The sequence below is a fragment of the Nyctibius grandis genome, chromosome 3, assembly GCF_013368605.1.
Source record: "Nyctibius grandis isolate bNycGra1 chromosome 3, bNycGra1.pri, whole genome shotgun sequence".
NCBI lineage: Eukaryota > Metazoa > Chordata > Aves > Nyctibiiformes > Nyctibiidae > Nyctibius > Nyctibius grandis.
In genome coordinates, this window is record NC_090660.1 from 33,658,913 (window position 1) to 33,672,351 (window position 13,439).

The 13,439-nt window shown below is 39.6% G+C and overlaps 1 protein-coding gene across 6 annotated transcripts in view; it reads right to left on the minus strand.

Moving 5' to 3' along the window:
• COBL (cordon-bleu WH2 repeat protein) overlaps positions 1-13,439 on the minus strand; it is a 166,593-nt gene that overhangs the window by 13,887 nt on the left and 139,267 nt on the right. For all 6 annotated transcript variants that reach the window (XM_068397272.1, XM_068397271.1, XM_068397274.1 and 3 more), the window contains one exon: positions 12,306-12,618. In XM_068397272.1, the coding sequence (XP_068253373.1) occupies positions 12,306-12,618 (313 nt within the window). The remainder of the gene's footprint in view (positions 1-12,305; positions 12,619-13,439) is intronic.

Here is a 13,439-nt window from a genome sequence, read left to right on the forward strand (position 1 = left end):
ATTCCGTGTTTTTTGATGAAGTTGTACAATCATCTAAACCAAATCTGAAATCAGAATGAGTGCCAAGTGTTGTCTTGGCTTATTAAAAGAAAAAAAGAAGATGATGAAACTAAGAAAAATCCTAACAAAAATTAACTAAAATTAAAAAAATACGGATGGCAACCTATTACACAACAGACCTTCTGTTCCTTAGGAAGAAAAATCTTGACCAGCAGAGCTTTTTTATCTAAACCATTGAAACTAGGATTTCACACTGGGCAATTCATTTTTTCCAGCTAACTTGTTCCTCACCTGAATTTAAGACATTGTTGTCTGTGACACTGTATCTAAGTTTTGCCCTTGTGATTAGCCTATTGAAAAAAATAATTTTCCATTCTAGCCACACCTAAACTAACTCTGGTCAGGTGAAGCAGACTTGTCCTTTTCAAGATCAAACCCTTAATATCACAGACACAGTAACAGATGACATTTTTTTGGTAGTTTACCGAACACTACCTGAAAAACACCATTTTTCTGCTGCCCTTTGAGATAATCTGAACAAAAAATCAGGAATGTTTCCTGACATTGATTTAAATTATGTCCAACAGCGTAGCTTCCTTTTTTGCTACTTTATTGTTTGATTTTTTCCTTGCCCATAACAGGAGCAACTGAGAGCACGTATTGAAGCATCAGGTATTTTATTTTACTTTATTTTATATTTATTTACTTATTTTGCATTCACCTTTCCTTTCTTTATGTCTTTTGTAGCGGTCCTGGAACCTAAACTGCCTTGCACTTATAAAGCTGAGTTCACGTATGTGGGATCAATGAAAATGGCCTCAAGTTGCTCCAGGGGAGGTTTAGATTAGATATCAGGAAAAATTTCTTCACTAAAAGGGTTATCAAACACTAGAACAGGCTGCCCAGGGAAGTGGTGGAGTCACCATCCCTGGAGGGATTTAAAAGACGTGTAGATGTGGTGCTTAGGGACATGGTTTAGTGGTGGACTTGGCAGTGCTACGTTAATGGTTGGACTCGATGATCTTAAAGGTCTTTTCCAACCAAAATGATTCTATGAAAACAGCAAAACACATCTGCAAGGAAGCCTTCCAAAACTTTTTTCAGATACACATCCTTTTCCTAAACAGGGATGAATTCAAGGTGGCAAAGCTACATATGTGCCTAAGTGGTTTCCTAAACTGGAATCTAAGACAGAAATCTGTATTGGTTGTTTAAATACAGAGGAAGAGACACAGTGCTCTGCAAATAGAATACAATTTCTTCCAACATTTGCCACTGACCCGAGCTTTGACAGGCCCTGAACATCCCCAGAAGCCAACGTGAACTGATGATGCTCAGGCCCAGCACCCACACTGCAATATTCATGGTAAACTGTGTTTTTCTCCTGCTGGATTAAGAGAAAGGTGGCACAAATCAGTCAAAGTCTCCAGCAGAGGCAACTGGTGCTGTGAGACTGCAATCCTACTGTACTCTGAAGCGTGCACACACACACACGCAAATCAATGAGACCACTCCTTTCAGCAATCTGACAAAAAGATTTAAGCTTAGTGCAGCATTTGGATTGGGATAGAAGTCTGGCAAAGAAAAAGCTCAACTTGAAGGTGGTAAAAAGAATGAACCGACTGAATTTCATACTGTATTTCCAGTGGAAAGTTTTCCAAAATTAATAAAAAATACTTGCTCTCCTCTGAGTGCATTTTAAACCAATTTATTTGCAAACTCAGAGAGAGCATTTTTTATGGGAGAATCATTCAAACTACACCAGGCTAAGCAACAGGTCTATCCAGTGTGGAAGGCAAATACTGCTTTCTTCTTTACAAAGCTGGTCTTGCAGGATCGTTGTCCACAGCTGGAAGCAAAGTACTGACACGCACTGAGACTCTTTCTCTAAGGTACTGTGAAGAAGTTGTTTCAAAAACCTTGGAAGAAAAATGCATAAACCCATATCAATCAGAGAATAAGACCTAATTTCATGAAGGCCATGCCAGCTTACCACCTTTTCAGTGCCTGATCGTATCTTTCTATCTACTGCCCAACTGTTCTACAATACAGACAAAATCTGTATTAGTAAGGTTGTCCATGCTGGGCTTTCTCCAGGAAACAATGGAAACTATTGGCTTGAGAATTTTATGGGTAATTTATCTAGAAAAATGTATTTGGGACCGGAACAGGGTTTCCTGGGCTCCAAACATGCAGTGAATCCATTGCACTGACCAGCTCTTTTCTCATGTCTATCAATGGCAATCTTTCAATGGCTCTTATAGCAAAATTGACGGGACACAACAGTCAGCAGAGCTCTCTTTCATTATCCTCTGTGCACTTATGCAGTGACTATACATAATTTGCGTCTCAATCTCAGCTTCTACCTCCTTATCTAGACAACTGGGATAATAATATCCAATTCACAGACTTTTTTTCTGAAGGAAAGAGAACAATGCAGTGAAAATGAAAGGATTCTTATTTGCTCTTACAGAGGGATCTTCAGAAAAAGCAGATCTTTTCTTTTGCATTTCCAAATTCCTAAAAGATCTATTGTTCAATTCATCTCCAAACTCACCTACAAAGCAAGCCAGAAGGTATAAATTAATCACAGGGCTCTTCTTAAAATTCTTAGCATCGGGAATTTAAAGTGTGATACTGTTTTGTTAGGTGAAGGTCTGGCAGTTTCCAGTAGCTCACAGGATTTATAAATATGCCTAAGACAACTCTTTCTCACAACAGTATTTGGGAAAGGAAAACAAAAGGAATTTTTTTTCATAGCCTTCTTCCCTTCTAATCTATATACGTTTCTTTTGTTGACAGCTCTGTTTTGGCCAGAATCCAAGAAAAATATGACTTATTCTGATACCATGTTTTATATTCTGAATAAACATTACCAGTGGTATTTTCTCACACACACTTTTTTTGACTTAGGGAAGAACTTGATAACCTTTACTCTGCCTTTCTGGTAAAACATGAGGCACTAAAAATACAGCACTGGTGAGCATTTAGTCCAAGCTCAAAACAGCAAATGTGCATGGGCCCTGGAAGCCTGCACACTTATTACTTATGTAGATTAGCAGAGGTTTGTGCAAGAGCACAGAATGGAGCAAACTGACTACTAAACTACTGCCTTTAGTGTTCCACTGAGCTCAGGCTACCACGCATAATTACTCCTTGGCAGTCATTTGTGCTGTTGGAGACAAAATGAAATTTACAGCAGCATTTCATCAAATTAGTGTCATGGGAGACGGATATTTATGAGCAAGTTTACATTCTAAGAAATAGAGGAAAATTCTCTGATAAACCTAGCTGGAAATGCTGCATTGAAAAGAAACCCAAACCGGTGGTAAGACAATGGATTTGCAATGACAGAAGCTGCCATTTTGTTATAGTTAGAGCAGCTTTACCTGGGGGTCTGCAAATGATAAAACTCACCCAAGTGTCTTTGAGCACTTCTCAGGAGTTCTGGTGAGCCTCACGTATGGTACCAGAGGTAGAGACCACAACTCCCACCATAATTGTTTAAATACAACACAGACTTACGTAAACTGCAGAGAAGGGACTGAGGAAGAGATTCAGTTATTTAAACTTGGTGCCAGTTGAAATACTGTAGGATATTCAAGACATCTGTCTGGAGCTGGTAGACATAATATGGAACATATGGGAGACCCATGTCCTGCTGGAGGGGCAGCAGGCAAGATGAAACGGCAGTAGATACCTCTCAGGTTAATTGAATGTGACCTGAAAGTCTCACTCGTTTTGCACCACGTTTGCTGTATCAAAAGACCTGAGAATACAGTTCCTGCAAATTTGTTACTAGCTGGGGAGGGAAAATAGAGCCATTGTAGATAACAGAGTCAAATCCAGACAGGCATACCGTGCAGTAGCACACGCAGGGAATCAGTGACCGCTATGAGGCAGTTCAGTGGACATGGAGAGCATTCAGCTTCTCACAGGTGTCTTAAGCAGTTAACAGGGACTGATCAATGTGGAAAGCTGCTACTACGGTTATTCCAGACTGGGCTTTGGAGTGCATGGGCTCCTTTCCCAGCTCTGATAGTCTTCTCAGTCTGGTACTGGGAAATTACTTCAACTCTTATGTGCGTATCCAAATTTCTCCTCTTCAAAATGAATCCACTATATTCTCCTCTTACATAAATGTTAGAAAGAGAAATACCTCGGTATATACCCAACGTAGAAGTAAGTGTTAAAGAGGAGACTGATGCTGAATGATTTTAAGTTGTAGAAAGTATGGCTGAAAGTGCATCCTTTTTCAATACAACCTTCTATTCAACCAGGCCAGAAAGATGACATTAAGTTAACTCAAGGTATTTATATATTTGTTTTTGTGATTGATGCAGCAAAATACTCTTCAAATGTGGAGTTAACTACTTTCCAGTTTAGCCAATAGTTTACAAAACCTTAGGGACCATTTTTCCATTCTTTATATTTCTAAGGCTACATGACTTTTTTATATTTCCTTTCGAGGAAGAAATGTAACAGCTGCAGGAAAGCAGCTAGTTAAGTGGTGGACTTTCTGGTCACCTAAACTATGACCTGACCAGTGAGATTCTCCTTTGCTGCTGCCTCCTGTGAACTTCAGCATAAAATTTTAATGTTTGAATGACCAAACCCTGTTAAAACGCCAAACTGTAGACTGAACAACCAACTTAGGATGGGTTAGGTAAGAAAGTCATCACTTGTCTTTGATGCAAGATTTCTGAACGTGGCAGGCAACTAGGAAAAGGAAAAAGCACATGGTCATATTCTGTTAAATGCCAGATAACCTTGCTTTTTATGTTCTTCAATGAGTAATAAAAGAAAAGCTGCACTTACTTTTTGAGAGCAAGGTTCAAGTATCACGTCTATTCCAAGTTTTTTAGTTTGTGTTCTATTTCTAGTTCTGTGGGACTGCATCAAACTTACAAAGGTCTTTAGACTGCATTTATATCTGTGCTGAATAAAAATAATCAGAGATTGAATTAAACTATTTTTCAATCCTAGAACACACAGGTCCAGTAGTGCCTTCAGATATAACACCACCCAATCAAAAATAAGAACTTGTAAATATAGACGAGGAGGAAAATTATGTAATTTCTCAGCAGCAGCTAGGTTTATGGTCCTCTTACAGTCCTCCATGGTTACTGGTCAAAAATCTAAATGGAAAGCAAATGAAAATGCTTTTGCTTATTATAATTTTGTTTTTTAATGCTAAAAATCTCTAAGCTCGTTACACACCAGGGTGATTTAAGCTTCCAAAAGTCCCCCAACATCTGTCAGTTTCAGGGTCCTGCTGCATAAGCAGCAGCTTGTAGTTGCTATACAGCTGGAAGGATGCCCCCGCTCCCTCCTCCTCGCATGGGCCTCTGGCAGCAGCTTCTCAACAGGAAAGCCCGCAGGCAGACAGCACTGCCAGAAATAGTGAGGAAAGTGGACTAGCATGATTTAAATCTTAATACAGCCACACCACCTGCGCCATATAACATCGCAAGTCAAAAGATGGCACGGTGAGGTTAAATAACTTCTCTTGGTTTACACAGAAAAACAAGAAACAGAGCAAAGACCAGAGCCTTTCTCTCCTGGAAGCTAGCACTACACCTTTACCAATCCAAGTTGCTTCCTAACATGTAAAATATTCTACAACTCCAAAGTATACAACATTTTTCCAGTGGATGAGTTTAACAGAAAGGGTAATCTGGATTCTTGCTCTATAACGACTGTGAGTATCTATTACTTAGCCATAATATCATTAGTATCTTCCCTCCATGAAGATGTGCCAGCAAAAAAGTGCATGAGAGTATCCAAATTTGAAGAGTTTTCTGTAACACGGGGAAAGGGAAAGCCAGAGATAAGGAAGGAAATTAGCAAAACTATGTAAGAAGCAGAGGCTTGCAAATCTGTCAGACATCTGGGTCTTAATTAAGTAATTTTTCATCCCTGAAGTTCTCCCTGTCACTTTAACCCTTTCTCTACTTTCCTCTCCCTTAAAACTACATTTCTGTTTTCAAAAAAGTAAAACACATGCCTACCCAGCTAAAATAAAACCTATCCTATAAATGACAGAATAAAACTTTCCCATATTTCTCAGAGATAGTTACAAGTGACATGTAATATATAGAACGTGTTTATGTACAAAGAGGTACATATAATACATATATACACTGCTATTTTTCATTACAGTTTTTCTCTTTCCTTCCTGCCTGCCTTCTGCCACTCACTATTGTTTTTTTATTTCCTCCAACCAGCTTCATCGCTGAATTCTCTCCAGCTATTGACTTCTCTTTCCCTCCTGTCCTTCCAAAGTGGGAATACAAAACCTTGTAACATTTGAATTTGAATTGGCTGAAAATTAAGCAGAATAAGTTCACCCACCCCTATCCTTCCAAGCTTTCGTTTTAAACTAACTCATCAAAACCCTAACAGTTTTGTAGCAAACAGCAAGTATTTCTCAGGTTGGTAACGAAGAGGACTCTTCTCCTTCTCTTCCCAATAGCTTCAACTACCCCAACCAGAGCCAAAGGTAACAAATTCTTCCGAGAAAGGGAGGAGATACGATTATCCCTGTCCAGACCCACAGCATCAACTGATCTCAGGAGGGTTCTGTCCCCCCACCCTCCATGCCCTCCACTAGCTGTACGTGAAAAAATATTCCTCTCTCATGGCTACTGAAACAGAAACCCAAGGGAGGGGAAAATCCTTTTCAGACCTCTGGAGGATATTTTATCTTTTTGTCCCAGACAAGTCTGTATTTATTTAGCTTTGTAACTGACAAGTTCCCTTTACATTTTAAAATACTTTCATTTAAAAAATATTTTAATACATTTAAAACCTTTTCAAAATACAAAAAAAAAAAGTTTTGGATTTCAAAGTGTTTTTCCTGCTCTCAGAGAGGCTGGTGGAACCACTCATTCTTTAAGACCCCTTTTAAACCCCTGATTTCAATTGCTTACAGCTTTGAGAAATTATACATCTTTGCTAGGTGGCAGTCCAAATGTGACAATTTGTATCATGCCCATGATCATTCTATTATTTTATTTCAGCCAAAACGATTAAATGTCTTCCAAGAACAGAATTTGGAGGAAAAGGAGAGCTGCATTCTGATACCTGAAATGCTATTTAATGCTTAGTCCTCTAAAAAAAGGGATCCTGTGTGGTCTAACTGGTCACTAGTATGCCTTGACTCTCCGCACATCAGCTCTCCTCTACAATAGGGTAATGCCACCTTTTCATCTCATGTGAGTACTGTGCAGAGAAATTAATTAAAGTCTGCATGGCACATGGATACTAGTGTGATGAGTAAGATAAAAAGAGCAAAAGGAAATTAAACAGTCCTGTCTCCAAAAGAGAATTTGAACTGAGAGTGAATGGTAGTATACCTGCTCTATTAATTGAGCTCTGAAACTTAGAAGGAAAATAAACTAAAACAGAGTATGATCACTATAACTAGAGACTTTATCATATTGCACAAAAGAGAGAGAGTTAAGGTTAAAGGAGGGACACTAAGGTTACACAGACAGACTTAATATTAATGTCACCTAATTCTGAGCGCGTGACCTAGCATCCCTAATAATATTATTCTAACGTAATTTTTAATGTGTAACTATTTATAATGCTCCAGACAGTAGGTGTGCATGATGCTTTACAGGCATGTAAAACTGACTGATCCCTGCCCCTAGGAGCTTGCGTGATGACACCATACAAGGGATGGGAAAGGAGGGGGTATGGGAGGACAGAGTTGCAACACTGTGAGATCATGAGATGTACTTACTGCTACATAAGCAACATTTCAGCTTCTCTGTGGTTTTCTTGTTACTCATTTAACACTATATATTAAAATTTGGTGAACAGATACATAACACAAAGGAATCAACTGTAAGGAAGGATATGAAGAAAGAGAACTATGTAGTACAGTGTTCAGTCAGCAGTTAATATTAAAACGTTCACAGCTAAACGTTGCACGTAGTCAATTATTTATATGGAGTTAGGCCTTGGTACCTCCAGCTGAGGTCTGGATTCTGCTCTACCAGTCACTGTACAAACATATTGTGAGATATGATAGCTGTGCTATGGTTTTTACCACAAAAAAAACAGTGTAAGTGGCTGAAGAAGATATCAGAGGCGGAGAGACAAAGATGGTTTAACAGGTTAGAGGCAAAGCCAAGGGTAGAACTAGTGTCCTGACATTTGATTTTATATTCTACATGCTAATTGATATGTGTATTTGGATTAAGATTGCTTGAACAAGACTCACAAAACAAAACAAAACAAAGCAAAACAAAAAAGAGTGCACTTGCAAGTTGGTCGCATGTACTGGAAAACAAAACCATGGAGGAAAGACCCCAGCTTGGAAAGCCTGTAATCTGGAAACCTTCTTTTATAAATTTCTGTTTCTGTGCTCTGGGAACTGAATGAGGCTTGAGCTCTGCTGTGGTTTTCATTCCTGTGCGTGCAAAGCCCGTGGTACGTGCCATTTCTGAGCTGGCCATACTATTATGCTGCTATGTGCAGACAAACCTATTGCATGTTGAAGACTGTACCCTTAAATGCTCACAACTTTCCTTGACTTCAGCAGCAGATGAGGTGCAGACCCTGCTGTGATATTCTAATGCTATCAGGCATTTCAGCTACACAGAGACCACCCAGGCCACCCAGTAAACAATTCCAGAAACTCTAAGAAAAATGAATTTAAAACTAAACATACACTTAACCAGAGTAAGCAACATGGCAAAATACTCTTGATCTCTTGGAGCACAGGCTAAGCCTCTGGACCAAACCTGGGGAAGAGCTGTGGACTTGATTCTGCTCTTTGCTGCAGTTCTCCACAGCGCACGTGCAAAATACCACTTTGGCTTTCTTTATAGCCCTTCACACTCCAAATACAATTTGCTTCCACTTTAAGGGTACTTTTCACAGCCCACAGAGTACAGAATGATTTTAGTATACAGCATTATAAATTCTCAGGAATTAGTTATTTCACTGAGTGAAAAGCCTGAGCTTTAGTCAGCTTTACAATTTAAAATGACAAGCTAAATATTTCCATTATTCTTATTAACCTTTTTTCCTCAAGTCTCAGCCAAATTAGTCACTAAATAAAATTTCTGGCTTCAGTGGAGCTCAGACTCGAGGAGGACTCCGATTCACTGCTATTAACCACTGCTACTTTACAGTAGCAACATGTTCTCCCAATTTCTTTGTTCTTATCTTCCTTTTAGAATTGAGTTAGATCTTGGTACATGGACTAGAAGAAGATAGAAAGGAATTAATAAACTCCATGTAAAATTTTCCTTTAAGTTTTGTAGCTTATGAAACATATTTAAAACTCTGTATAACTTGGTATCAATTATCCACATGAACTGCACTTTGACTTGTCTGGGAATTTAGGAGGCTGGTTTGGTACTGAAAGTAGCCCGTAGAACTACGTTCAATCTCAGAGCTCCCAACAGATTTTATTAGTGGGGTGGCAGCTGCTCTGACAGTGGAAGTTGAAACTGCTGTTCTCCAAATTTGTCTCTACTCAAAATTGTACTCAGAATTGATTTACGTCCCACTAAAACAAGAATTTAATACAAATAGGTTTAAAAAAACTATTTTTTTCCTTCCTTCTACACTTAGAAGTAGCTTTTGAAAACTTAGCAAGTTGACCTCAAAAGTATTTAGACAAGCACGATTTTCAAAGCTACATTTGTTTACAAACAGAGGTTAGGAGTGGAAATGGATTTACCTTCAAATATTACTTGCGCATTCAGAGCGTAAAAGTTTAAAAGATACTACTATCAGCATCGCTGCTGTGGCAATCTATGTGGTTGCTGACTTAAGATTAAAACAGATCACAAATGTTAAGTTTCTGCTATACCCTAAAGTTGATCTGAAGTAATTTTGCTGTCCCAGAACCTAAAAAATAAATAGAATTTATGAAAAATAACTGCACTCCCGAAACAATAATATTGTTGTACTGTCTCCTATTTCAGTCTAAACCCACTCTTTTAAAATTATGGACATATTAGATAAATACAGAATATTTAGCACAATAAAATTACAGAAAAGTTTAAGTTGGAAGCCTAGCCCAACCTCCTGCTCCAAGCAGGGCTAGTTTCAAAGTCAGACCAGGCTGCCCAAGGCTTTGCCTGGCTGAGTTCTGAGAACCTGAAGGCACGGAGATTCCTCGACCTCTCTGGGCAACCTCTTCCACTGCCTAACCGCTCCTGTTTTGAGGAATTTCCTCCTTACATTCAATTTTTATTTCCTTTACAGCAGCTGGTGACGGTTGGCTCTTGTCCTTTCACTGCGTACCCCTGAGAAGCCTCATGGTCCTCCTTTTGTTTAGGGAAAGGCTGTAACAGGTCCCTCCTTAACCACATTGCTTTTGCAAGGCGAACAACCCAGTTGCCTCCTCTCCCCCTCGCACCTCGTGTGCTCCAGTGCCCCAGCCCTCTCAGTGGCTCTCCTCTGGACCCCCTCCAGTTTGCCAATCTCTCTCTTGAACTGGAGGCCCAAGACTGGACAAGGCACAACAGCACCAGCCTCACAGGGGCTGAGCAGGGGGAGTAATCACCTCCCTGACTGCGACGGGCAGTACACCACACTACCCTTCCAGCTGCCACCCCTCCAGCTCAGAGAGACCCCTGAGCAGCAGTCCTGCCGGCCAGCTTATGAAAAGTCCCGTTGTCTCCTCTATGTGCACTCTTTCCAACTATTAAAAATCTTGTGTGTTTGTTTGGGAAAGGTAAATCTCAATGCAATGTACAGAATATATACCTTTGGCTGAAGTGAAAGATGCAGAAAATACTGACTTCCAAGAGGGAGTGTGTCACTTAATGACCTGTGGTCAATCTTTTATTTGACTAAAAAAACAGAAAAAGTCCAAAATATTTTCCACTGATTAGGACTGTTCTTACAGAGCTTTGCTTTTATATCCTTGCTCAACATTATGGTAACTTCTCTCCCCACCCCTCCTGCCCCAATGTGCGTGTGTGTTTTCCCAACCAGTTTAGACCCTGCATTCTGAGGAAAGCTGGGATTGCTTAGTTATCTTACAAGGCCCAGTCTCAGAATACTGAAATTAATGGGTTGCTTTTTTGGATCAGGTCTGGAATGTTAATCACAGTTACTATACTAGCCTATCTAATCCTCCAAATAGAGACTGCATCAGGACCTAAGAAACTGTAAAAGGAGAAATCACGAGAAAAATGTATTGTTGAGCAAGTATCTAAGCGAGGCTTGACCTTGTCCCCCTTGATATTGATGGGTAAAGAAAAGCCCTGAGATCATTCCAATAGGTTAAATACTGACTTTGGACTAATATATCCCTAATTTATCACCTACTGCATGATCCAAGATGAAGTTCTCCCTCAGAAATGTGTGGAAGGAAATAACTAGGTCATGATACATGCTCTTATGAAGGGGCTACAGATTAGCAGCTGAATGGAGCGAGACCAGAAAGCACAGACTTTGTGTCAACTGAGAATTCAGAGGAATTTCTGGCCCCTGTCCCATGACTCTGCAGCATCACACAGAGCGGATCCCTGTCAGTATTACCAGGCCACCCTCCTTGCTGGAGGCACAGCTTCCTATTTGGCCAGTTCGTATTTGCAAAGTCCTATAAATTTTGGGTTCCCTTTGCAGCCCTGCCACCAACTATGTGAGTTTTGGCAAACAAACACTGTCAGAGTCACTTGTGCTTGAAGGCAGTTTCTAGTTAAATTCCAGGTTCTCGTATTTTCTTGCAAAAACTGCAGGAAAATGTTTGTTTATGCAAAAAAAAAAAAAGAAAAAAAAAGGAAACATGCTGAAAAAAAAAACCCCAAGGTATAACGCCAGTGGAGGTTAGCATTAGGTGAACATACATATGCATGCACACACCTACAAACCAACCCCCAAATTTCACTGAATACAATCCTTTTCCACCTGGCTTTCAGTGGCTTGAATTCTTCCATTTTATGAATTTTCCATTTCATGACCTGCATGTCATTTTTCTAGATCAATATATAGTAACATTTTAAGCTCTTCGTATGCTATCAGAACTACAAATAAACCAAAACGTAACAAAATTATTTCAGACTTCTTGGAGAAACTAACTCCGAGGGCAGTGGTCTTTTGCAAGAAATGTAACTACAAGTTCAAACAGAAAAGTGACCTTTGCCTGTTGCTACAAGTATGTCACTGGAGGGGATTTGGCAGTGAGCTTTCCACTGGGAGGAGTCACTTGGCATTGGTACTGGTTTATGAAAGAGCAGAAGAGAGTAGAAGTTGGTTTTCTTAAATGACTCCCTACAAGGAGAAGATGCAAGATATTTTCCAAGAGCTAGTTGCAAATAAATTTTTACCTCTGTGGAGCACTGTCAGATCCCACGCTATTGCAGTATGCGTTCTTTACAGGGCACGTCTCTGTGCCATGCATCGCATCTGTCTCAGCTGCGTCCATGTAGCCATTGACCAGCTTGATGTCTCTCAACTTCATACTGTCATTTTGTGAATCCAAAGACACAATGTCAGATGGTGAGCTCACCACACCCGAGTCTTCTGTGGTGTCCTCAGATGCAAGACAGCTGCTTTCTGATGCTGTTTCTTCTGCCTCTGATAGCTCCAGAACCACGTCATCCACTACACAAACATTATCATGTGCAGGCAGCAGGCTCTCTAAATGAAATATAGCAAGGAAAGTTAGATGAAAGTCATCAGTACATAAATCAAACACAGAAAGCTATTCCTTTGTAATCGGAAAAAAACACATGAAGTACATTAGAAATAGTAGGATGGAGCTCAATATTGGTATATAGGATAAAGATGATTTGAAAAGTGACAAAAATTTTGTCCTTTTTTGCTTTTAGATAGGTGGTTTGCTATGCCTGTCCTGCGGAGTTGGGTTTTATAACTTTCATAGCAAACCAGTTTCCTTACTTCTACGAAGAAACAACTTTCCAGGGACAGTTTCTTGGGAAATTAGACCAAAGTTTAAATGATGTGGTGCAAGAAATCACTCCTGCTATTGCTTCTGACAACAAATTATTCCTCTTCCATGACGCCAAATAGATCATGACATTTCCAATAAGAAGTCTATACACAGGTAAAAATGGGCAGCATTTCCCAGTCAGGATACTGAATTGGTAAACTGCATCTACCGCTGGCCCCCTGGCTGTCACTTTATTTTACCACCCTTCAATTTCCTATGCATTACGTGGGAGAATGACAATCGTCTCTTTTCCAAAGCATACACAATCTACTAATAAGTGTACAGAAAAGTAGACACTACTATGCTTAAAGCACAAACTTTTCCAACATTTAGTCATTTATAAAGGAGATCAAGGGATATGCCCTTTGTATGTTTAACTCCAATAAAAGTTGCAAATTTTGAGAGAAGATTAGACACAGTACATTTTTTCATACTCTGTTTTAGCTTGGTTCCTATGAGCTACGTGGGTTTTGGTTTGATTTTTTTTTTTGTTCTTAAAACCACAATT